Source organism: Fonsecaea erecta (assembly GCF_001651985.1).
Source record: "Fonsecaea erecta strain CBS 125763 chromosome Unknown Scaff1, whole genome shotgun sequence".
NCBI classification, from domain to species: domain Eukaryota; kingdom Fungi; phylum Ascomycota; class Eurotiomycetes; order Chaetothyriales; family Herpotrichiellaceae; genus Fonsecaea; species Fonsecaea erecta.
In genome coordinates, this window is record NW_017387244.1 from 1399293 (window position 1) to 1424374 (window position 25082).

The 25082-nt window shown below is 53.6% G+C and overlaps 9 protein-coding genes across 9 annotated transcripts; 2 read left to right on the top strand and 7 right to left on the bottom strand.

Annotated features, from left to right (window-relative positions):
- Window positions 1-2506: 2506 nt before the first annotated feature.
- On the bottom strand, window positions 2507-4272 carry AYL99_00482 (hypothetical protein; the record flags this gene model as incomplete). Its single annotated transcript, XM_018831998.1, has 3 exons — window positions 2507-3737; window positions 3791-3980; window positions 4053-4272. The coding sequence occupies 3 exons, from the start codon at window positions 4270-4272 to the stop codon at window positions 2507-2509; spliced, it is 1641 nt and encodes a 546-aa protein (XP_018697877.1).
- Window positions 4273-4914: 642 nt separating this feature from the next.
- Window positions 4915-6264, bottom strand: AYL99_00483 (hypothetical protein; the record flags this gene model as incomplete). The annotated part of the gene is made up of 1 exon (XM_018831999.1): window positions 4915-6264. One exon carries the CDS (start codon window positions 6262-6264, stop codon window positions 4915-4917), a length of 1350 nt encoding a protein of 449 aa, XP_018697878.1.
- Window positions 6265-6492: 228 nt separating this feature from the next.
- On the bottom strand, window positions 6493-7200 carry AYL99_00484 (hypothetical protein; the record flags this gene model as incomplete). Its single annotated transcript, XM_018832000.1, has 2 exons — window positions 6493-6500; window positions 6552-7200. The coding sequence occupies 2 exons, from the start codon at window positions 7198-7200 to the stop codon at window positions 6493-6495; spliced, it is 657 nt and encodes a 218-aa protein (XP_018697879.1).
- A 717-nt stretch (window positions 7201-7917) lies between these two features.
- Window positions 7918-9711, bottom strand: AYL99_00485 (hypothetical protein; the record flags this gene model as incomplete). The annotated part of the gene is made up of 2 exons (XM_018832001.1): window positions 7918-9201; window positions 9298-9711. The coding sequence occupies 2 exons, from the start codon at window positions 9709-9711 to the stop codon at window positions 7918-7920; spliced, it is 1698 nt and encodes a 565-aa protein (XP_018697880.1).
- A 3089-nt stretch (window positions 9712-12800) lies between these two features.
- On the top strand, window positions 12801-14027 carry AYL99_00486 (hypothetical protein; the record flags this gene model as incomplete). Its single annotated transcript, XM_018832002.1, has 3 exons — window positions 12801-13313; window positions 13376-13540; window positions 13605-14027. The coding sequence occupies 3 exons, from the start codon at window positions 12801-12803 to the stop codon at window positions 14025-14027; spliced, it is 1101 nt and encodes a 366-aa protein (XP_018697881.1).
- Window positions 14028-16225: 2198 nt separating this feature from the next.
- AYL99_00487 (hypothetical protein) lies at window positions 16226-18559 on the bottom strand (the record flags this gene model as incomplete). The annotated part of the gene is made up of 7 exons (XM_018832003.1): window positions 16226-16764; window positions 16857-17054; window positions 17140-17339; window positions 17435-17581; window positions 17652-17795; window positions 17897-18197; window positions 18283-18559. 7 exons carry the CDS (start codon window positions 18557-18559, stop codon window positions 16226-16228), a joined length of 1806 nt encoding a protein of 601 aa, XP_018697882.1.
- Window positions 18560-19389: 830 nt separating this feature from the next.
- AYL99_00488 (hypothetical protein) lies at window positions 19390-20497 on the bottom strand (the record flags this gene model as incomplete). Its single annotated transcript, XM_018832004.1, has 2 exons — window positions 19390-20358; window positions 20435-20497. 2 exons carry the CDS (start codon window positions 20495-20497, stop codon window positions 19390-19392), a joined length of 1032 nt encoding a protein of 343 aa, XP_018697883.1.
- An 850-nt stretch (window positions 20498-21347) lies between these two features.
- AYL99_00489 (hypothetical protein) lies at window positions 21348-22580 on the top strand (the record flags this gene model as incomplete). Its single annotated transcript, XM_018832005.1, has 1 exon — window positions 21348-22580. The coding sequence occupies one exon, from the start codon at window positions 21348-21350 to the stop codon at window positions 22578-22580; it is 1233 nt and encodes a 410-aa protein (XP_018697884.1).
- Window positions 22581-23035: 455 nt separating this feature from the next.
- Window positions 23036-24786, bottom strand: AYL99_00490 (hypothetical protein; the record flags this gene model as incomplete). The annotated part of the gene is made up of 4 exons (XM_018832006.1): window positions 23036-23468; window positions 23559-23609; window positions 23673-23725; window positions 23794-24786. 4 exons carry the CDS (start codon window positions 24784-24786, stop codon window positions 23036-23038), a joined length of 1530 nt encoding a protein of 509 aa, XP_018697885.1.
- Between the last annotated feature and the right edge of the window lie 296 nt (window positions 24787-25082).

Genomic DNA, 25082 nt, shown 5'->3' on the forward strand with positions numbered 1-25082 from the left:
TTCTGGCTCGGCCCTTCTGGCTTGGACGATCATTGTAGATTGCTATTAGGTACCACTTCCACGAGTGTACCGAGTGCCATGTGCGTTTAACGAGTCAACGGCATCATTTGAGCAGAAGATGGAGCGCATCAGAGGGACCCTTCATTTCTTTGAGGGTTGCCCACATGCTGCTGCCACGCGAGCGAAGGCCCAGATGGTCATCCTCGCCAAAGTCTCGGATTTCGCCATCTGGACCATGGGCTCTTTCCATCAACTCCCCCAACACAGGGTTTACCCTTTGCTCTTCGGAGTGGCCCATACTGCTAGGGCTTCTCGAATACCACATCGGCTCTTAGAAGGTGCAAACCGCCTAAAGACTGTCCACTGGAGACACTGTCCAGATCTCCACCCATCTAAGGGGTCGGGGGTCCTCGAGGAATGCTGGCAGATATCAAGAGAAACCAGGTCACAGCCAAATTTCGCTTAAACACTAGAGTACGAGGGGGAATGGGGGGTTCAGATCGCCATTTCAGGACTGCGATTTTGCGACAATTGCCCACGCTTTGAGACATATTTCGATTGTCTCGATCATCCACCCACCTATTGAAGTGGGTCTCCAGCACATTTTGATCTCCGCGGTTTCTTCCACCGCTGCCTCAGGTACCGAGGACACAGCACAGGGATGTCACCGAGCCAGCAACTTTCCTTTCCTCAGGACTCTGTCAAGTCACATGCAGACACCTGAAATTCTCCGTGCTTTCACCGTTCCGGAACCACGCTACGCAAACCGGGACTGACTCTGCTGACCTAGAAGCTCTGACGTCCACGTCTTTTGCCTCTTTGCAATACTCGTGGGAAGGGCGAGCGCATGAAGTCCACACTATTCTGGTACGAACTTCTGCGATGGTACCCCATACCACACTGGGAGGTCCTTTTCTCCTGGGATGAGACGAGGAACTCATGTCGAAACCACCTCACGACCCTGTTTTGATGGTCAATGTTTACTGAACGATTCAAACCCCCGAAGCCATACGCAGGCAGGCCGGCAGGCCGATAAACCCCCGTCAGCATTTGTCCGGGTGAGGACCAGCGTCTTCACGCTTTTGAACGAGCCCAGTCACACCAGCATCGCTTTTGGCTACTTACACCCGCCTAAAGGACGCCACGCCGCCGTCGGTGCACTTAAAGGGACGCAGCGGAGAATACAATTCCCGAGTTAGGAAGTGATACCCTATCCACTGCATCGATATCTCCGGTGAGTTGGCCACGTCCTCAGAACTGAGACAAAGGACCGACGACCGCACAATCAGAAGTCCCCTGAGGCTCCGAAAGCGAGATCATGGACTATAGCGCCGTCCATTTACTACTTCCCCCTGCGCCTACGGGGTTTCCTTCCAGAGATGTCTTATCTACCTCGTACATGTATCTCAATCAAGGGTGGGAGGTCCAGTGAGTAAGTAGGTAGGTAACTGAGTATGTCCTCTTCTATTGTTCCACACCGTTCATTGCCTGTGCGACACTTCCCCCGCCGGCGGGGTGGGGGTGGGCGAGGGAGAACGTTAGGAGGAAAAAGAGAAAAATTGTTTCGCAGAAAAGGCAAATGGAATATATTACCGCGACTGAACCACCACCACCACCACCACCACCACCATCCCGCTCTTATACATAGGGATATGTAGATCCACGTCCACGATGACCATGACCACTACGAGCGGTGCACACCACTGAATTACTTACTGCCTACGTGTGATGTGATGCGACTCCAGGCGACGCGAGTATATTACTATATTTTACATATATGACCGAAGCGTTCGCTTCTTTTGCCCAGTCCGAGTCCACGCCGACGTCCTTCCTTCTTTCGTTCCATGCATCTCCTCCCTCCCTCCCTCTCTCTCTCTCTCTCTCTCTCTCTCTCTCTCTCTCTCTCTCTCCCCCTCTCTCTCCTCTCTCTCTGTCTCTCTGTGTGTGTGTGTGGCCTTTTTCATCTCGTTTCCTCAGCATGGAGGTAGGTGTAGAGAGAGAGAGAGAGAGAGAGAGAGAGAGAGAGAGAGAGAGAGAGAGAGACGCACAAACACAAACACAAATGCATGCAAATGCATTTGCACATATACACTCACACTCACACTTACTCACACACTCACTCACACATACGGAGCCCGTCGAGATCAAGACAGTCTAGACCGAGTCGGGCGGGAAAGAAAGAAGGCCCGAAGATAAAAATAAAACGACCGTCGAAAGACTGAGGGGTTGAGAATTGGGATACTTGGGTCCAGAGATGGTGGAATGAATCATACCATACAGCTCTTACACGGACGGGTCTTGTGCCAGGTTTGTTTGTTTGTCTGTTTATTTCTTTCTTCTTCTTCTCTCTCTCTCTCTCGCGTGGGAATATGCAGCATGTCAGCGTTAATATGCGGGTTGAGGCAAGCTGTGAGAAGGAGACTGCTCTGTCTAAGGTCACCACCCCATACCCGCGAGACGTGTCGTCCTAGTGTACCATGCCCAACATCCATGCCAGGTCGTATCATCACAAAGCCGCCTCTAAGACATCCTTGCCTCCTTGAATGTCGCTCTTACTTAGCATCTTGCCATGCCGCATCATCTCGGCGGACTTGACCATGATCGGGTCCATCATCATGCTCGCCATGGCCACCACCGTGTCGCCTTTGCAGTAGAATGCTGCGAACTTGCCGTTCTCAGGCTCACCCTTCAACACCAACTCATCCCATCCGTTCGGCGTGGCACCACAGTATCTCAGCTGGCTCCCGAGGGCGGACCAGAAGATGGGAATGAACGGTTTTGGCTTGCTGCCTGGCTGCGCGATCAGTTGCCCCACGGTGCGACCCATGTTCTGTGCAACGTTCCAGTGTTCAATGCGCACGGGCGTGCCATTCCCACCTGGGCCGTGGTACGGGTATGTGGCGATGTCGCCCAGGGCCCAGACGTCTTGCAGGCCCTTGACCGCAAAGTTTTCGTCGACAGCAATGCTGCCGTCTTTTTCGAGTTTTATTTTAGGATTGTCGCGGAGGTATGTCGTTTCGGGGAACACACCGATCCCCAGGATTACGAGATCGGCTTCTAGTTCGGTGCCATCTTTCAGTTTCACGGCGCCCACAGAGCTCAAACCGACCGCGTTGGCGAGCTTCGACGCCGGTACAGCGGAATCAACCCCGGCGTTCAGGTAGAACTTCGCGCCGTTCTTTTCGAGGGAGCGCTGGAAGATCTTTCCCACCTCGGTGCCCATGACGCGCTCGAGCGGCGCGGATTCCATGCCCACAATACTGACCGAGTTTTCTTTGGCCAGAGCGTTGGCGACTTCCATACCGATGAAGCTGGAGCCAATGATGACAATCTTCTTGCCCTTGTCGCCAACGGCGTTCATGATGGCCTGCACATCGCTGACCTTTCGGAGGGGGAAGATGTTACTCAGCTGGTTGTCCTTGAAGCCCGGCAGGGGCAGTTGACGCGGCGTGCCACCGGTGGCGAGGATGAGTTTCGAGTAGGGAAATGACTTGCCGGTCTTGGTCTGCACGGTTTTGCCGTCGAAGTCGACTGCAGTGACGGTGTCGGGGAAGAACTCTATCGAGCCTTCCGAGTACCACTGTTCAGGTTGCAGGTAGAGCTTCGAGGCGTCAGTAATTAGGGCTTTGGAGAGTTTGGTGCGGTCGATCGGGTAGCCTTCGTGCGTAATGACCGTGATGTGGCCCTTGTAGCCGAGTTCACGCAGTTTGAGGAGGGCGCCGAATGTGCCTGATCCGCTGTCCCAGCAGTCAGTGACTTGCGCCGTTGCGAGTGTGGACACGGAACATACCCTCCGACAATGATAAGTTTCTCCTGGGAAGACGGAGTGGTCTTGATATTGACGGTCCTCTTTCCGCCTTTGATGTCTGCCTCTTTGCCCTTGACGTACACTCCGCCGTCTTTCTCGATGACGTCGAATGCGTTCAGCGACAGCGGCGCAGGCGAGTCTTCGACGTCTCCGGTGCGGGCGTTGAAGCAGGCTATCGATCAGACCAGATTAGATTACTATTCATACTCCAACCGTGCCAGAGGTGGAGAGTGATATTGCGTACCTCCATGCCAGGGACACGTCAATCGGCCCTCGGGCGTCAAGACACCCAACTTCAACGGCGCCCCATAATGTGTACAGTTGGCGTTCAGTGCGTGCACTTGGCCACCCACTTTGCACAGGAGGACTTTTCCGCCGTCGATGCCTTCGACTTCCACCTCTTTCTTCTCGAGGTCTTTCAGGTCAAGCTTATCGAGGCCCTTGAGTTTGAACTCCTGCGTCATGCTGAAGGAAGTGGTGGAGAAGGCTTCTGAGAACGATGATGGCCGGGTGGGAGAGACGGCAATGCCTGGACGAAACCCAGCAGGAGAAGAAGGAGAACAAGAGAAAACGGCGGCTAATAAACGAGGTCTGCACGAAGGAGACGAGACGGCGAGGCAGCGGGCAGTGGATCGGCCAAACATCAACTGGGTCGTCGGTTTGTCAGATGTCAACAATGGCTAGCAAGAAGGATGGACGGAAGGAAGACGGAGGACAAAGGCTCGAAGACTGATGAGACTCTACGAGGGACACGTGGATGACGATAATGATGATGTTTCGAGCGCAGTTACTGCGAAGCGTCTTCTTTTGCGTGGTGCTGCTCTGCGGGGACATTCCATTGACTTGTGCAAAAGCGCCGCCCCGTTTGGCTGTTTGCTCATTGCGTCACTGATTGTGCTCCACCATTGGCTCCGTATATGGCATCCTCAGCCAATCATAATGAGGCGATTTTTAAAGCCCACCCTCACTCCCGCTCCCACTGTGAACACAAATATAGATATCAAACGGGATCCAGTCGTCAGATCATGAGCATGAGCATGAGCATGGGTCGCCCCCTTCCCCCCCACGTCCTCGTAACCTCTTCTTGCTCCATACACTGAGCCCTCCTAATAAGTCACTCGATGCCGGGCCGGCGTGTGTCCGGATATCCTCGACCCAACGCTTCCTTCCCGGCTCAGCGATCTGCTCAACGCTCCACTCATCACCGGTGCATCCTCTCCTCCCAGTGACCGGGATCGACTGGTCTCCTGTGCGCGCTCAAACTTCCCGCGTTCTTCCTCCAGCACGTTCCGTTCAGCCTCGTCGTCCAGGAGAGTGCCGTCAATCTGCAAGGACCATTTGTGCCTGTCATGAGCCGGAACTATTTCTGTATCGGCCACGCGGAATTTCAGCGTCGATTTAATCCTCGTCCCGCTCGCGTCGGTAAAATACCCCCCGTCATCGACCAATAGGGGTTGTGAGGAAGGTGCCTCCACTGCTGTGATTGAAGTCTCCTGTGTGCCGTGCTCCTCCCCATCGTCCAAACTGTTCTCGTCTCGTAGTCGACCCTTTCTGCCCTTCTTGTTTTTCTGCAGCTGTTCCCTGCTCGGCCCGTTCCATGTCCACTCTGCAGGAATTCGAGTCTTGCCGATGGCCGTCTGGAAATAATTGTAGCTCACCAGGCCCACGAAGCCCTCTGATGACACATTCGTCCATCCGTACAGTTCGTCACCTCTTTCAGGTCGAAACACGAGAAAGGTGGCGGTGAGCCAGACCCAACATACCCCAAACTCGTCAGCTGTGTCCGCCAGTACTTCTGCTTGTGCCTCGATGTCACCGGTTTGGGGAGGGAGGAGCGGAAGATTGATGCCGGAGTTCGGTTGGGCCGACAAGACCGGGTCGGAGAACCCCAGAACAATGCCTCGTGCAGGAGGAAAGTATGTCAGAAGTAACGGCGCGAGGTGCGCTGCAAGTATGGACGACTTGGCAGCTTCCAGTGAGACCGCAGGTATCGAGAGGTAGAGTGAAAGGCGGGTTGAGTAGAAGGAGCTAGGGTCTTCGGATTCCAGCAACATCAATTCTGCTTCGTCGACTTCTTCTGAGCCATTCAGGCCAGCTGTGTCTGTCTCCATAATCGACTCCATGTCGCCCTCGGCGGCGTCTTCGTCTCTCGGTTCCATGTCCGGCGACACTGGCACCTCTTCCTCCTCTTCCACCCTTCGTGCAGCGGCATCGTTCTTGTCTTCGGATTTCTGTTTCTGCTTCTTCTTCTTCTTTTTCTTCTCCTTGTTCTCCACGGGGGGTTCCGCTACGGCAGCTGGAGGTTCGGCGACTTCTCCTGTCCGCGGCTTTTTCTTCTTTTTGGAGGACTCGATGCCTTCGGTGTCGCGTTTTCGCTTTTTGGGAGGACTCGATAATGGGACGTCCGCGACGATGTTGGAGCTTGTGGCATGTTTGTTCTTTGTCGGCACCGACATGGCTGGCCTTTTTCCCGAGTCAAAGCTCTCAACTGAGTATCTAGCCCGCCGGCGGATGCGTTTGCGCAGTTACAAAAATTTATTTGGTATGAGCGGAGCACGGACTTTTCGTTTCGCCGACATTGGTCTTGGCATCTGAGGAACAGCTCACGTGCCACTCTGGCACTCTCACACCTTTACCAGATTCAGTTTGCTCACTTTGATGCCTCGCTCTCGACATCGTGCTAACTATGGGACTACATATGCCTGCAACTGTGTTCTGCCACCAGCCTCATCCGCCGTCCTACCGAGCCTCACGGAGAGAGCGGAGGCAGCCTCCACCATGTCGCTTGCCCTTTTGTAAGCCTGGTCTGGTTGGAGGAGATTCTGGTGCAGACCGTGATAGAGTGTGGCTAATATCGAGGACTTCCACAGCGTGAGATGATGTCTGCGCGTGTAGAACACCGACAAGGCGAGGTAGAGGATGCCTGCGACGTTCAATGCGATGGGGAGGGTCAACCACGTCCAGCGGACATGAACCGAGTCCTTTTCAACCCAGACTGTGCCTGAAAGAAGCCTCGTGGTGTTAGGTGAGTCCCAGTGATAATCCGGCCTGCCGATAGTAGCTACGACATCATCGACGTACAAGTTGTTGTAGGTCAGCGCATCGGCAAGTGTCCTCAGGAACGAGCTTGCGGTCTCCAACCCGGCTGTCGTATCCCTCCCTGTTACCACCAGGTCAAAGATCTCATACAACAGATTGATGTCTCCGTCGATCGCCCAAAACTGAGACGCTACAACGTGAGGCCGCTGGCCTCCAAGACCGGTCGTCACATCTAACACAAAGTCTTGAGAAACGGTCCCGATAAGCAGATCTAGGATGTTGAATGTCCAGTCACTGATTGGTTCGCGCCTGGAGACCTCCTGACAAACTGATCTACTCGCGTAATAAAACATTGGGTTTCGGGCTCGGGCTGGGGCGCCGGCGCTGGCGGCTTGGTCTCTCGTTTCGCCCCGAATCTATCCGGGCAAGCTCCAGCAAATAATGAAAAGAGATTGTGACACTCGGAGATTTCTGCTGCAGCTGCAGTGGCAGTGGCAGTGGCAGTGGCAGTGGCAGTATCAGTAGCCTACATATGTACCTATAGAGAGTACAAGTACAAGCACCTATGTTTGTTTGGAAGGTATGTATGTGCTAAGCGAGGACAGCGGTGGCTGTTGCCTCTCTCGAGCCCTCCCTCCCGGTCCATATGTAGGCTTCCTGGCGATAGCTCAGGTCGTCAACGGCTTCGTAATCTAAGGCTCTGAGTTATTTCCCCCTTCCCTCACAAGGCGTTGGATTTCGCCGACTCAACCACCTGTGATCCGTCATTATTAGTCTCGTCCAGTCCTATGCCGATCATCAGGCCCGTCTATTCTTCGTCTGGCCGGCCTGTGCTGACGAGCATGGGGGACGAGACAGTCGTTTGGTGTAACTCCTTGAACGAGCTTACACAGACACCGGTAACATGGGCCCGGCGTCCGCAATTCTTAGCTCTGAACGCCGAACTCTGAACGCCGAACGGAATAGGGCCATCAACATGCTGCCTGCGATGCATGCAAAACTTGTAATCCATCCTTCCCTGAACCTTTTTGGAAATGGCACCCTCTCTCACCCAACACACAAGTTTGCTCCTACTCACCGTACTTTGGTAGCCCAGAAGTATCCTCATGCACCTCTGTAACCAACCCCCTTTCGACGTCCTCCTCTTCGTCGTCACTCACTTCAAACTCGCTCGGCGGTACCAGTCCACCGCTGTTGGTTGCCAGCTCATCCAACAGAACGTTGACGTCCATGTCAGCAGCAGTCATTCGCATCTGCTGACCCTCGCCATCACCCAAGACACCTATCACCCTCCGATGTTCCTCCGGCAGAGGTGTCTTCAACATCATAATCAATAGACCCACATCATAGCAGATCTTCAAAACCGCTGCAATCTCAAAGGGTACCCACCACGTCTGCTTCGTCCACACGAGCCCTGTAACCACCGGGCCCAAGCTCGCAGCCAAGGTCCTCACAAAGTTGAGCGTACCCATGACCTGAACCCTTTCCCGAGGCAGAAATGCCGCCGCAACGAATGCTTCGCGAGGGGCCTGATCCATGGAGCCCAGGGCCGCGTCGGCAAGCAAGAGGAACAGCAAAAGTGGCCAACCCGAAACCACCAGCCCGAGCGGAACAAGCGCCAAGAACACTGCGCTGGGCAGGTGAGTGCAGACCATAGCTTTGACCAGTCCCAATCGTCGGGCGACGGCGGCGCTGAACAAATTCGAGAGACTCGCTGCGAGCCAGACGACGCTCAGGGCATAACCAATCCGATGAGTCAAGAACCATCGGCTACGCCAGGACATATACCAGCTCATGACGGTCACAGGGAGCATGCCTGATGCGAAAGCGTTCAGACCGAACAGGAAGCAGAGGCGTATGAGGATAGGCAGAGAGGAGCGAGACACCTTCCAGGGCGAGCTGAGTGACTTGCGAAGGCGCTGGAAGAACGAGTCGGGCTGAGAAAGTTGAGCTGTGCGGCCCGTCGTTCGCACGTTAGCTTGCTTCGGGATCGACGACCGACGAGGCAGGCCATCCAGGAGAGGCCTCGTCTGCTCTGATGAGGGACTCCCCCCTTCATCCATCACACTGCCTGTGGTGGTCGGAGCCCAAGAATACTGTGCCGCTGCACTAGCTTCGCAGTTCTTGCTGAGAAGGAACGTGATGGAGAACTTGACCAGCCCGATCATCGCATAAAGGCCAAACACAGGAGGGTACGTCTCCTTCCAGTCACGCTCCATGTATGTCCGTTGAGCATAGGTTAGCCACCCGGTGACGAACAGGCCGCATGCCATGGCAAGGGTGGATGACACGGCAAACCAGGCATAGATGTCGGTACGAGCCTCCATTGGGGAAAGCTGAGCAAGGATTGCTTCCTGTGAGTGATAAAAAGGTTAGAGAAGTGAATGGAGCTCCGTGTGCACGCGCTATGTATGGAATCAAGCCAGGGCGCTGGTGGATCTCATACGTACTTCAACAGCACGAAACGGGCCGACTTCGTGTGCCCCAGGGGATATCACACCCACAATGGCAGCGAACAGAAGCACATAATAATTCTTGCTCAAGGCAAACACCGTCCCGGCGAAGCTCATGAGCAACGAGCCTATCAGCAACACACGTCTTCTACCAATCTTGTCAGCCACGATCGTCAGCCCGTAACTGATCGCAGCATCTCCCAACAACGTCAAGGTCATGAAGGTTCCGGTCTTTTTCCAATCGACCCCCGCTTGGGTGTACAAGAAGATTGCTAGAACGAGGGCGGCGCCTCCATAGGCAAACATGCGGAGAAATCGAGTTAGCAGGATCAGGTATATGTCAGTGTTGCCGTAGGTGCAGATGGATTGGAGGCCCGTCTCGCGGTTGAGCCACTGGACGAACGCCGACATTGTGGCAGGCATGTCTGACAATGGGCGATAACCACGATAACAGGATCCACGTTATCGCAACAAGGCCGTATAAGTACTTCACCGCGTACCACCAGAGTCACAAATCTCTCGCTGCAACAGTAAAGAAGACTGTAGAAGAGAAAGAAAGTGATGACACAGAGACGGGAGGAGGGAAGACGCAACAAGGTTGTCTGTCCGTTTCGCCTGCTGGGCGCAGCTGGCAGATCTGCAGCAACACAGTGCAGGACATTTTGCGACCGATTAAGAAATGAGCGCTGCAAGCCAACGACCAGTTACTCGGACGGGCAATCCACTCCATGCCGGTAGCTCTTCTCCGCAGCGGGATGGATCGTGGGCGATTGGACTAAAGATTGGAGAGCGGGATGCGCTTCAAATGCGCGAAGAGGCCCTCCTTGACGATTCCAGCCATCTGGTTTGCTGTGCACGATTCCTTCTTCACAAATGCCATGCATGCCGATCGTCATTGATACGAGAAAGGGTGCCCTGCGAGTGGTGGACAGCTACCTTGAGCTTAGAGCTTTTGGAGCTTGCCGGGTGTGTCTGCCGTGCGAAGAAGCTGACCATTAGGCTGAATGTCATTGATTTCGGGCCTCTGGGTCAGAGAAATGGGAGGATTGGATTGTCCTCGACATGCATTGTGTGGAAATCATTGACGGGTGCCAGGTTGCTGCTGTGTGGTACATAGAGAAAGAAAATCTGAAGCGACCGGCACCGCAAAGGTCAGCAATTCCCGTGCCAAGGCCCACGTGACCTCGCGTCAATTTTGAAGGGAGGCGCTGCGACTCCTCCACAACTTCTTCCTGGCATGACTGACAGCAACCTCGAAAGCTGCATGGAATTGCCCAATATTATTGATCGCTTGTTGAGATATCCTCTCCTCTGTGATACTGGCCGGAGACGCATCTCTCCTTCGCTCGACCCTCCCTGAAATGAACCCAGGTTAGCCCAGGCAGTTGTTTCACCTCCATGGGCTGTGTTTGGCCCACATCTGTGCTCGTCAAACAAGATCCCGTGGAAACATTCGTGTCGAATTCGATGCTGCAGATCCCATGATGGCAGTCGAAACTGAACTTCAATGGACTAAGACAGGTGGTGCAATGTAAAGGACTCTGGTCTGAAAGACGGGGAAAAGGTTCGTGTTCTCGCTGTGGTGGTTGACAAGGGAGTTCTCGTAAAGCGTGTCAGTCCCAATCACGCTGCCTTTGCTTTGAACTGTGTCATCACAACTCGGCTGTGTTCTCTTGCAGAAGGAATTGAAATCCGATCGTCATGTGATATCAGCTACCCCGAGGATGCGGCGGTGCGATATCGTGCCTCACTTGTGCCACGGCCAATGGCAACCTGATGAACCGAGGAGTTGAATGCCTTGAGCTGCAATGCCGGTGCCTCGGGTTGTATTGGTCATTACTTGGGCCACTCTGACGAACCCATTCATCACGAAACCCTTTCAGAGGAGACTGACATGGAGTACGAGGGTTCAGCGGCTCGGTTCATTGCCGTCATGCAAATCGCTCTCACGTTGACAGAGTCAGATGCCTGATTCAAGCTCCTACAGTTCCGACTACCGGAGCGCGTTTCTAATCTTACGGTTTACCAGGGTTCTCAGACATTGAGGGGAAGGAGTGTTCAGTAGTGGGTGGTAGTCGATCGACAACCTCTTGACGATGATGCAAAACATCTCACGGAGTCTTGGACAGGTAATGGTCACGCTTTCAGTGTACTTGCGGAGACGACTCATCTGGTTGGCAAGAGGCCAGGGATCAAGTTCGGCAATCTACCTCTTCGAACAAGATCAATCCACTTCTCTTGGGGGAAAGAGGCCTCTTTTTGGGGGCAGAAACTCATATGGGGGCCCTCATACCTAATTGAGGGTTTTTTGCGCGTCTTGCTTCTGCATGCTCTTTTCCCAAAGAAGCATGAGTGAGAAATGGCCTTGCCAATTGAAAGAGTCAGGAGAAAGTCCGCCCGCAAACTCGCATCCTCATCATCGGGGATTTCTAATGTGCTGACCACTCGCTCACAAACAACTTTAAGGTGGCCGTCTCTGAGCTCGCAGTCCAGAACCGGGGCACCTCTCATGAAACTACCGATGCTCCTAGGTGTTGGAAGCGCCCAAAGAAGGGTGCTCCTCTGTTGACTTGTCTACCACTGGTTTGGCTGTCTACCTGAAAAGCGGCCGAAGGAGTTGAGAGGCTGGAGTCTGTGAGCGATCTCCCCGCCTGAGACTATTCAACAGATGTCTGGCTTTGAGACAGACCGGTGGTCGGTCAATCTCTTCTAAGGCTAACTGAGAACATGCTCATTCAGCACAATACTCATTGTTCCTTGGCGAATATATCTTCTCGGTACTGTACGTTCATTGCCTCGCGGTTGTGCATAGCGTGCACAATATCCGCATCCGGAGCTGTCAATACATATGGTCGTGTCAACCTGCTTGACTCGCCCCCAACCCCTGGCGCCACCATCGGCAATATATTCCTCCGAATATGGGGTGTGGGTTAGTACGGGGCACAGGGCACAGGCCATACCTTCTCCCCACAATGATGCCACCACGGCGGGCCGGTCCAAATGGCTCGTCATTGAGTCGTCAATCTGCTCCAGGTGGGAACGCCGGGTTACCCCCTGTTTCCCAGGCCACACGATATTACATATATCCGAACATAATTTAGCACCATTACACAGGTCAACTGTGTGCGATCTTTCCTGTACACGGTACATTCTTTCCTTCTCTCGAGAAATTGCTAATTTCCCATGCTCCTTCTATGAAACAAAGGTTAGTACGCCTGGCGTTCCTGCATCAAAGATTCGATGACGCCAAGGTAGGTGGGAAGCGGTCCGCCTCGGTCCGTCACGGTGGTGACAGTATTCACGGTGTGGTATTATTGAGCAGACGAGTCAACAGCACGAACTGTCGTCGAGGATTTCCCTAGGTTGTGGGTGGTGGAAAAGTACAAAGGCCTCCTCTTCCCCCGCCTGGAGATGAACTCCCCAGACCACAGCAGTCCAAATCGAGGTTGCCTTTCAGAAATTGTTCGTCTTAAGAGATCACGTCTTGAATCAGCCGCAAAATGAAGAGCCTCAAACCCTCCGTGCTTCTCCCAGCCTTATTGGCCCTAGCGCCTGGTGCCCTGTCTCAATGCTTTCCCAATCCCTTGACCTATTCCTCCACCCAAACACTCACGAGTACTGTCCAATTCACTTCTTGTGGAGCGGCTGATGGGCCCAAGGTCTTCCCAATTGACCTTACCTCTTATGATTGGTGGTACTTTGATACTGTGTCTGATGATGGAACTCAAGCCCTCACGATCATATTCTTTACGGCTTCGGTCCTCGGCTTCCCCAACACAGAGGCTATCGAAGACATACTCAATGTTGCAATTCAGGCAACGTTTCCAAATGGCACACAAGTGGGCTCAACGGCCTTCGCAACTTCAGTGACGGTTGAAACCATCGGGAATGGAGCAGTGGGCAACTGGTCTGGCAGTGGATGCAGCTTCACAGGCACACCAGACCTGAGCCAGTACGCGATCACGATTGATAATCCTTCTCTGGGCATTTCCGGAACGGTTGATTTTATCTCTGTAAGTTGTGGTTTCCATGGCCTTCCCTCTACAATGCGGAGGTGCTGATCAAGATCACAAAGCGCGGTCCTGGACACTATCCATGCAGCCCTCTCGTTGAGGGTGCGAACGAGCTGATCATGCCTAACGTTGGCTGGGTCAATGTCCTCCCTGCGGCGGATGCTAGCGTTCATATGAATTTTGGAGGTACACCAATGATCTTCAACGGCAACGGATATCACGACAAGGTATGTTTGCCTACCATCCCTGATATTTCTTTCCTCCTGGCACATACTAATATTCTCCGGTTAGAACTGGGGCGCCATCCCCTTCACGAGTGCCGTCAATAGCTGGTACTGGGGCCACGGCACCTTCGGAGACTATCACATGGTCTGGTACGACGCGCTCGATACTTCCAACTCCGAAACTGTCAGTGGGTACGTCCTAAAAAACGGCCAGGTCGTTGGCTCAACCTGCGCGCTCGGTACGGCTGGCCTCCAGGTTCGACCAGTGGGGACCCCGTATCCGCCAACGATTCTCTCGCCCGATCCGAACCAGTTCACTATCGTCATGAAACTCCATAATGGTGAGACCCTCACCGCCACCGTTACCGGCAACCAGAAGCAAGTCGACTCCCCATCTTACTCGCGCTGGTTTGGCGAGATTTCAGCAAACATTAACGGTGTCCAATCCTCTGGGTCGGCCTTGTGGGAGCAGTTCAAACTCGTTCTATAAGTGTCTTTGTCCCTCCAAAAGCTAGGGGAGCAAGTCTGCTTTTGGAATGCCTGGGGAACCCACTTCTGCGTATATTTTTACCCCCTTTTCTGGCTTCTTGTTTTCACATACTTCTATTTCTGAACCGCTTTTGGTCCTATTATTCTTATCATCCTGTAAATAGTGCATTTTTCATGGAAGGCCTTGTTTTTATTCAGTTTAGTACATACGAGACAACCAAGTGCACGCAAGACACTTCAAGCTTTCTGTTTTGTTGTATCCTCCAATACACCAAGGCCTGCCTCCAAGTATTGAACCCATATCCATTGCTGACATGTGGAAGAAATAGGCACAAGGAGACAATGTCTGGGGTAACGAGAAAACCAGCAGACAGCCAGCTGGAGCACGGGCGAGCTACAGGAAGCGCAGCCTCATGTTGTGGGCAGTAGGGGTATGGTATTCAGGTACTCAGAGCTCGGCATTTAGGCGTGAGACTAAATGACAGCCGCCAGGCTTTACTATTTGCGTGGGCCCATGATACGATGTTCACAACCTTGTTCCAAGGCAAACTATTTATGAGGCTTCTAACTCCCCCTGCTGTCGGCATGAAATCCTTGAAGAGCCATTATTCGACGCAAGAAGACTCGCAGCGCCTAATTTACAACTATGAATGGATACTACGCCGCACTTAGTTCCGGGCCCAGATATCTATACTGTAATTTGCATATTGCTACTGCCCACCAGCATCTCAGCCTTCCTCCTGGCGACCGGGTCGGGACACCACAGCGGCTCCGCGGTCACCTTCGCGCAAACGAACCGAGTATGTTTGTGAATTCTCGTCCAGAATCTGCCTTAGATCCTAGGCGTGCTCTATCTAAACGCCCTTGAGACGTTAGGAAACTTTCAGGACTCAGCTCCTGCTGATCAAACAATATCTTCCCACCGAGTGAACTCGCTTTCTACGTAGCTATAGTGCGTTGGTACGTGAGCAATACGCTACCGCCAATACGTGTCACGTCTCTTGTGCTTCTCCTGGTTCTTTCCGCCGAGCCAGGTACATTGTGGGCCGGAGCACTCAGTCCCAGAGATGGCTGACTATTTGAAGCCGTTCGGAGGCGGTATTGAAATTCCTGCATTTACAGGTGCCTCGTCAGCGGTGTAGATTTCTCAGTTTCCAGTCAATAGCACCGCCGGATCAATACTAAATCTCGGTCTGCCCCCCGCCGCCCTTCCTTATCAACTCGTCCGGCGAGCGGGTTGGACGATACAGATTGGGGCTTCCTTGGTCGATCCTATGGACTCGGGTCCTCGCCCAACTTGGCCAGAATCGAAATCAAAGGCACCACCGTTCAGGATACACCTTCTTACAGCTACCTTGAGAACGGGTACGACACCATTGTTCAATGTATCAAGAATGCATCCTCAGATTTGACTTTCACCTGGCAGAACGACCTTTCCTACAATGTGGGCGAGAAAGGGAGTCTTCCAAACGATCCTCTCAGGGTTTCCCAGGTTTATCCCTCAACGGCTCGGGATGAACATCCATATTCGACTTTCCTATGCTCTAAGGGGAGTGTTTGCTCATGTCGAAGTTATGTAGACTGAAGGACAAAGCAACGGGAAAAGAGTCTCGCATTGCCAGGTGTCCCCACTGTCAGGCAGAGCGAATGGAGTGATCAACACGCCGAGGGTGGAGAAGAAGTCGTTTATATCTATGATGCAGGGGCGAGGAAAGACTCTCGAAGCTTCACTCACGGATAGAATCCCGGACAGTATCGACCACAGATCCCCGTGGAAGCCTCATAGAAAGCAACTAAAGCTGAAGTCAATGACGGAGAGAAAGAGAGAGTAGGGACGAGTCTCCAGGAGAGTCGGCATATTCATTAAAGGAATGTAGGTCCTATGGCAGGTTGGCCTGACTACTTCTGCCCACGATGCCCACAATCTCCGAATATATTAATCTCTCTCTTGGCGTCATGACATCGTGGTCAGTGGCCTGAAGCTGCCAGGACAGGCTTATATAGAATGTATATTCGACGGGCGACGGATTGATTGCACTGGTGGATGTAAATGTCGGCGGGTCTGCTTTTCCCTTTGCGTCCCTTTTACCTGTCACAGGCCGTTTCTTCTGGGCCCCCTATTGCACATCTTTCCCTCAATTCTTTACGTGCCATCGAGACTGTATCGATCCATAACCAAAAACCCCAGGGCAATGACTATTAGTTGCCGACCTTCGCAGCAATCCGGTTGGTCATGTACTTCTGCATGTTGTTGACGAAGCAACAAGCGACGATGGAGCAGATGCCGAATACCAGGCTGATGTACCAGACGTACTTGAGGGCGTGGGCGTAGGCCCAGCGGCTGCCGATGGTGGCGGCCTCAAGGATGGCAGCGTTGACGCCGGGCACCTCGGTGACGTTCTGCGGCGCGGTGAGGAACAGCGCGGTGAAGGGCTCAGCCTCGCCCACCGGCAGCCCCGCCGCGACGGCGTACTCGGCCACGTACTTGGGCAGCGCCGGCGTCAGCTTCTCGATGAAGACATTGTAATAGATGGCATAGCCGATTGAGCCGCCCGTGGCCCGGATGCACAGGATCAGCGCCACGCACGTCGCGATGGTGGAGTCGGGCGCCACTGTGATCGCGATGGTCGACGCGGGGGACGTTACCATCCCAACGCCTAGCGCCGCCATGGAGCCGATTCCGATCACGGCGGCAGTCTTGTCCGGGTTGATGGATGCGAGAGCACCGGAGAATGCAGCTGCAGAAAGGAGACGGGAGTCAGTAATCTATGCGAGCGAGAGGGTTCCGTGGTAATGAAATTGGATAGCCAGAGCGGCAGGCCCCACTTACTCATGATGAGACATCCAACAAGCATCAGCTCGCGGCCGTGTCCTCTCAGGTATGACAGCAGGGCGTTCGTCGCGATGGAGCCACCGATCAGCAGAAGCGCAGGCGGGATATCCTTCAAGCCGATTTGGATGGGGTCAGGGACGAAGACGGTCGTAAACTCCAAGGGGAAGAAGTTGAGTAGAGCAGAGAAGTTCATTCCTGTATATCCATGCGAAATAGTCAGTGTCAGAGAGTCTGCATTTCCCTCTTCTGCGTAGTGGTGCAAGACAACGGCCAAACTCACCTGACACAAACGACACGACGAAGCAACTGGCCACGATATTCTGACCATGGAACAACTCCTTGGGTATCATGGGATATTTGGCGAACTTCCATTCCCACAGGAAGAAAGCGACAATCAGTGAGAAGCCAATGAATAGATTGACCAGTACGTAAGCGCTTTTCCACGGGTGCGAGGATCCGCCCGCCTGCAGGGCAATGAGGCTGAAGCCCAGAAGTCAGTATTGGTTGTCGAGTGCGGTATATCGTGCTGGGGCGGAGAGCGGGTAGACAAGAACAAGGACAATGTCGAGACATACAATAGAACCAGGCCGATGATGGACAGCAGGCCTCCAATAAAGTCGATTCTCTTGAGGAGTACTCTTCGAGAGACACCTCGTGCTCGAGTCTGCGACTTGGGGAAATATGTGATGGCGATGCCAGTGAACCAAACAGCGTTCCAGATCCTGATGCTAAGGTCAGTCCCATGGTGGTCTGGAATGGCCGAGAAGGGGGAACAAGATCCGTAGTACGTACACACAGAGCCACATGCCCCATCTCCACGTGGAGTGTTTGGCCAGGAGTTGAGCATAGAGTAGATAAGGAGCGAAGGGCAGGATGGACGCAGTCACGATAGATAGGTAAATGCCTCGCTTCTTGATAGGGACCAGTTCGGCGGTTCTGCAGGTAGCAAAGTCAGCGCAAGAACACCTAGAAATGTGTTCGCATTGTCCCAGTATATCAGGGACAAGCGTCACAGAAATAGAGTCAAAACCACATACCCGGCCACGGCAGTCAACTCGCCAATCGATGCACCAGCTCCGGCAAAGCACATGGCAACAACGCCCGCTCGGAAGGTCTGGGCTGTCGCCATGACGATGCACCCAATCAGGAGGATCAAGCCTCCCGTGAGCGTCACATAGCGTCTACCGAGCAAGTCTTGCAGATAGCCGCAAAAGGGTGTCACAGCACCCAGGGCAAGAGAATAGGCCACGGGGAGCCAGGCGGACGCTTTAGTTCCTCCGAGGTCGGCGGAGATATAGGTCAGGGTACCTCCCAGGAAGTAGAGAGGGATTTGAGAGCCTGGATGTGGTTGGGGACTTGGGTCAGTATGCATGCGGCCAAAGACAAACAAGTTCCAGGTGATGGCAAGGAAACCAGAACGTACCGACGTATAATCCCGAGAGGCAGGCAGTGGCGATGATTTGGATCCACGTCCAGTCGACCTTGCCGTCCGACTCGTCGCCCTTGACGGCACCTCGATTCGTCACGTCTACGTCCACCTCCACGCTCTGGCTCTTTTCGAGGGAGTCGCCGTCCTCGATCTGCAGACTCCCAACGTGGCCAACGTGCTTCTCCTCGTCGTCGACGGCGAGACGCTCAAGATGCACAGCGTCCGAGCTGGGCGGTGACTCATTGACGAGAGATCCCGATTTGGAGTCCATATCTTTGAACACACGTCTCTCAATCTGACACAGCTTCTTTCTGAAATCTCAAATCGTGTCTTCTTGGAAACAGAACCAAAACAGAACAGAGCTGTTTGAGAGATAAGACGTTCCAAAATCCTTCTCTTTTTATGGACTTGCAGGAAAAGAAGGGGGATGTATGGGGAGGGTGATAAATGCGGGTTTTAACCAATTCGAAGAAAAGCCACCGTATGTCTGGGACAGGCCTGGGGCAATTATCTGGGGTTTAGCTCGATAGGACACAAGCAAAAAAAACTCAAAAGGGCCATGCATGGGGTGCATGTCGCCCTAGACTAGACGGATAGATAGCCGCCTCCCTGGCGGCCGCGTGCGAGCTTGACTCGCCTCAGGCGACTCTCCGGGGCGAGTCATACAGGCGAGTCAATAGCCAGCTGGACAGAGAAAGATTAGGGTAGCGTAGGGTAGGGTAGGGGGCAAAAAAATGGGGAGCTTTCGAGAGGCTGGACTTTCTGACCCGCTATTACCGGTCAATGTGGGGGGAGCGGAGCGGAGAGCGCCTCTCGTGAATACATATATCCCGCAATATATACCCCGCGTTATCCCGCTCCGACAAGACATGTAGAATACCCCGGATTGGCTGGCTGTGAAGTTCCGCGTCTCCTTTTGTCGCTTCTTCCGTGCCACAGGCCACGCTTAGAAAGTAAAAGAATAAAATAAGGGTTTCATCTTGGCAGGCAGTCTAGAGGCCTGGATCCAGATCCGCGAAAACCTAGGCTCAGCCCATGAGCTAAAGGTTCACGGCATACAGAATGTTTATTCCCACTTCTCCGGACTGGCTGGGGATCTATCTAGATTTTGGCCGTGGCAGGCGTCCTCCCCAACAGCCATCCCATCCCCTCGAGCTGGTCCTGCCAGAACTGGGCACTGGCTTTTAGCGAAGGGAAGAAAGCCCAATGTGCGTGTGGCAGACCGGGATAGACGACCAGTTTCGTCTTGATCCCGTGCTCTTCACGCAATATCCTTTCATATATCAGGGAGTCGTCACGCAAGGTATCCGCCCCGTTCACTTGTAAGAACACCGGTGGCAAGCCCGCGTGGCCCTTGGGGTGGATCAGAGGACCGTTGTAGACGCCGTCGTCAAGATCGGGCTGATACGCAGCTGTGAAGATGTCGATCACGGCCTGTCCGTTGATCGAGTCCGCCTTGTTCTGCTCGTAGCTGTACGCCCACTTCTTGTACTTCTCGGGCATTCGGGATGGAGGCACCAGCCCAGCAATGCAGAGGTAGTGCCCTGTTAGAGGCGGCGTCAGGCCTTCATCGCGCGCGAGATGCGTTACGACACAGGCGAGGTTGCCGCCCGCCGATGTCCCTCCGACGATGAAACCCTTGGAGGGATCAGCGCCCCATGAGGGTGCGCTTTCCGCGGCCCATTTGAGAGCGTCCCACGCGTCCTTGGGACCTTGGGGAAAAGGGAACTCGGGTGCCAGTCGGTACGCAGGCGCAACGCACACAGCGTTATATGCTTGTACAAACTCTCGACATGCCTTTTCTTCAGACTCGGGGATCCCCAAGCAGAAGCCACCCCCATAGAACATCACAATCAATGGGCTGCCATCGTCTGCCGGTGATGTGGGTTGGTAGAGCCGGGCGCGCAGCTCTGTGCCATCTGTGGTTTTATAGCTGATATCAGTCTGCTTGACGGAAGGAGGTGGAGGACCAAGTGCAGCAACGGCTTGTAATGTGCGGGTTTTGACGTCTTCTCTTAGAGCCTGCATCGTTGTGAATGTCATGGGAGGAGGAGGATTGGTTTCGAGCAGCTGAATCCACTTCCAGTCAGCAATGATCTCTCAAACCCAGAGGCAAGGAAGAGATATCCAGTATTGGGCAACGGACAGCTTTCAGCTCAGGATCCATGGTCCCAAGGGCCAGAATCTCTTCCTTAGTGTCATAAGGCATTGTGTATTCGGCGCGGCGACAGTCGGGTCAGCTCGAAAAGAATGTTGATAAAAGCAGTTTGCGGTGGTCACTGGGATGCTGGCACATTGTACGTCCTTCAAATATCCACACATCTCTTGGTAAAATACACATAGGAGCAGAGGAAACTCAATGCGTGATGTTACACTTCCTTGCCTGAGGGTGAGTGTTGCCCATCTTCATAATTGTGCCTTTGCCTGGAAGGCACTTGGAGCAGGGCTTGAGCCGTGCCAGTTAACCGGCTGTAGTTCCGCTCCAAGCTCCAACTTCTAGATGTGCCACACAGAGATGTGCACCCGGGGTGAGACACGACAGCAGTACAAGTACCCAATACCGAGTGTCTTCCAGGGGTTCACATAAGCTCCGGAACGCATAGTGGAGAAGCCAATCATATACACCGGTCTGTGATCCACTCGGTGGGTCCCGCGTGGGGTATGATTTGACTCCGTCTCTCTGACATGGTCTATGCTTGACGCTAAACAGCCTTGACGTCGACTGCTTGACTCGGACCTCAGCAGTCTGGGCTTCGCGGTCCCCCCCTGGTCGACACGCTCGACATGTACCGATCCGTGCCGAATGATTTGTACTGACAGAATACGACCCTCGGCTACGGAACTGCCAAGGACCCGCGTGTCAACGAGACTCTGTCCGCGAGAGATGACCCGACTATGTATACAAGGGTGGCTAAGGCTTCAGCGACCAAGACGCCTTCGACAAAAGGTTATCTTCAAGTACATATGTACATGCTCTCAAAAAGAACATATCTGTTGTAATTGATCACACACACACCCCTCCTTGGAACATCACTAGAACAAGTTTCCCCCTTGTCACGATGGGAATCCAACCAGACGCCCTGGATTTCCTGCCCGTGCGACTGCCCAAGTTGGCCCTGCATGACTTCCCCTACGCATGGGCAATAGCCATTGGTCTTCTCGCATATCTCGCCCTGGTTCGAGCCTTGCGTTTCCGTGCCGTACGCAATTTGGAACGCCAATATGCCCACCTCCTCAAAGACCCGTACTCCATGCACTACAGTGAGGCACACAAGATCATGCACCTATCCATGCTCTATGACATGCCCTTCATCTTCGCCTTCAGTGGCCAATTCTCTCTCCTCAAGACGTTCGCCATCGCCTCAGGTACCGAACTGCTCGCAAAGACACGTCAACTTAGTACTTGCCCCAACGTTGGTCGCCGCATCAATGATACCGCCCTCATCACGACCGAGTTTGTCGTGGGCTCCATGGACAGCGAGCGCGGATCGCGAGCATTGGCCAAGATGAACTGGATGCACCGGCAGTATGGAGACAAGATCACCCAGCCAGAGATGCTCCACACATTGGGCGTCAATACCCTGGAAGCAATCCGCTGGGTCAACACCTATGAGTGGCGTCAGCTGACGGAGTTGGAACAAGTGGCCATGTTCGTCTACTGGAAGGAAGTCGGCAACCGCATGGGCATCAAGGATATCCCGCCCACCATCGAAAAGATGGCTGAGTGGAGCGAGGAATATGAGCAGACGGCCATGGTCTATTCCGACAATAACCGCAAGTGCGCTGATACCGCCGTCGACTTCTTCCTCAAACATGTCTCTCCCGGCATGCGCGGCTTCTTCCGTAAGGTCATGATGGCTTTGCTCGAAGACAGAACGAGGAATGCGTTGGGATATCCGGCAGCTTCACGCACCATGCAAGTTTTGGTGTATCGGTTCTTCCGGCTCCGTGCCTTTGTGGTCCGCAACTTCTTCCTTCCGCGTATGCGAGCTCTTGATCCTCTCGCCAAAGCGGACAAGAAATCTGGCCGCCTGCATCCGGCGAAACAACAAAGTATCGAGCCTTGGTATGTCAAGGATACGGTGTGGAACAAACTCTCGGCCTTGTTGTCGGGCGCTCAATACGTTCCTGGTCCAGAGTTCAAGAGCGAAGGCTACCTGCCTGAGGAGCTCGGCCCTGCCAAGTTTGAGAAGGTCTCGCGCGATGCGGTTCTGAAAGAAGCAGAGGCCCTGAGGGAATATGCAGCGGAGGGAGGTGCCACGATAATTGGCTGTCCTTTCAAATTTAACTAGAACGGCGTTGCAACGGATGTCAGCGAGGAGCTGCTGGGGGTGGCGACCTGAGGTCCACTGGAGGCAAAATACAGTTAGGTTCGCCTGGTGGCATTCCCAGAACACGGGAGACCAAGATGGAAGCCTCAAATGAAGGCTGGTGGGCTGGTGGAAAGACGACAGAGGACACGGACAGAGGCCATACTCTGCTCAGTCTCGTCGAGGAAGCTTAGCTGGAAGATGGAGGATGGCAAGGTCCACGGACGACCTGGTGGTTGGTTGAGAATCGCCGTTGAATCATTGACCGAACGGCGGTGGCTGCAGTGTGAAATAGGCGTGATTTAGAAAGCACTAGAGCTTGATAAGACCAGGTCATTGGCCACTGATAAAAAACGATGTTACTGCAGCGTAAGGATTTCCGAAAGTCATCAAGGGTATCATGTATTCTGTTTCTCATATCGGACATCGGGAGGATTTCAAGACATTTGTGACATCCTCGCCCACATGGTTTGAGGAAAATCTATGTCGACGGAACCCTTCTCGTTCTGTGAGGACTCTTGGCTCTCGTCTGGCCTGCCAGGGGGCTTTCGCTGGACAGCCTGCTGTGACGCCGGAAGTTGTTGACTCAAATTGTAGATAGAAGTCTGAGGGAATCCAGGGATATCCCCACGAAGCTCTGGCAGGGCAACAAAATAGTCGTTGTGCATCGTCCAGCAGGACAAATCCTCCGTTCGTCCGATGAACTGCTCGGAAAATGCATATCGGCCCGTTTGTGGATCCCGATAGTAGATGTCCTCGGGCTCAAACGGCCACAGGAAGCGGAAGTTGGCACGGAAAAGCTCATTGTATCGATCTGCGTCGGCAGCGAACTTTTGCTGCGAGAAAATCAGTCTTTCACGCAATCCGGGCCTATTGTATATGTCAGCTGCGAACAGTTATTGGCTTCAGCCCGGGAAACGCTGAGCGGATGTTTCTGCATGGGATGTCAGGTATCCTTACCATACGAGATAATCAATCATCGGATGATGTTTGATGTGCTCTTGACACGGCCTATATAATAGCAAAGGTTAGCAACCGTACGGTGACCGTGAAAACATATAACCTGGGACGAACCGTTTCAGCATAAAAGGAGGTAATTCTGGGCGTCGTTCTGAAGTCGTCATATACTGTCATAAATCCGTCAGCGAGCCCTGCATGGATTAGGTTTCACAGTGTGTTGATGGCAAAAACGTACATGGCACATCAACCTCATAATCCGCAAGACAGCCAATCTCTCAGCAATGCCGCATCCGGTAAAAAGATTTTGGTCAAATTCTCGAAGAACTTTCCACCCCGGATCTAGCGGCCGGCGGGCCTCGACTGCATCCCAGCCACGCAACACAGCTGATATTGGTATGTCTCCATCAAGCGCGTCGTCAGGAGATTCAAGTGGAAATACAACAGGTGTAGTTAGCAGGTTTACCGTAGATACCCAGTCCCGGCCTCCGGCACCTGGGTGGTGTATGCGTAAAGGCAGAGATTCCGATTGCGGTGGAAATGCCCAGGAAACAGGGCCCGGTTGGGTCATGGCCATGGCGTCTCTGGTAGAGAGAAGTTCTGAAGTCTCGAAAGTCTGTTGGACGCCGTGATCTCGGACCGGAAAGTCCAGGAGATCATGATGAATGAACTCTCCCAAATCTGCGTCATCTTCTGTGAACAGAGAGGGGAAACCGGCACCATGCGGATGGGTTTCGGCGATGGATGGAATCGTCGAGTCTGAATCACCTGTGCATCTGACAGTATCGGTGGTGTAATCCAACTTGGCCGTTTGGGAAGGCTGAATTTTCCTGAATTTTGGGAGATCAGGCTTCATGTCTTTGACGTCTGCTTGGTCGGTCATCGGGTCGGGGGAAGACGAGGTCCCGAGATATCGACCTTCGCCCGCACTCGCACCTAGGGCTGTCTGGGCGATCTTGCAGATGGTTGTGAGGGCCTTTTTGATCTCCACGTTCTCTGCGCCTTGTTGTTTCAGCAACTCGACCGGGTCGGAGCCCGCTGTCGCATCCAGGGACTTGACCAAGGCCTCCAGATGGGCGATGTAGTTCTTCTGCTTCAAGCGCGAGGCCTTTTGCGACTCTCTGTCCGCCTTTCTTTTCCTTGCCAGTCGTGCAGGCGACATCCTACTGGCCCTGGAGGTGCCAGTACTCGCTTGGGCCGGGGGTGACATGTCGCCTCCTTGTGACTCCATGCTGTGGAATGTGATTGATGGCAGTCGTTCCCTAGGACAAAAACAAGGGATAAAGACGAGCAGGGAGACAAGAGGGCTGTGGAGGAGCAATGGGAAATGAAGGGTCTGGGATACAGGGCGACAAGTTGTGAACTTGAGAATTTCCTGGGATCTTGCCCCGAGCTTGGCAGGCGGGGAGGCTTGTTCGTGGGGGACACGGGGGAGAGCACCTGGAGAGGACCTGGAGGGCGAGCGGCTAAGTAACTCCTTAAGACCATTAGACGCACGTCCTGGGTTGACACTGGGGGTCCTCTTAG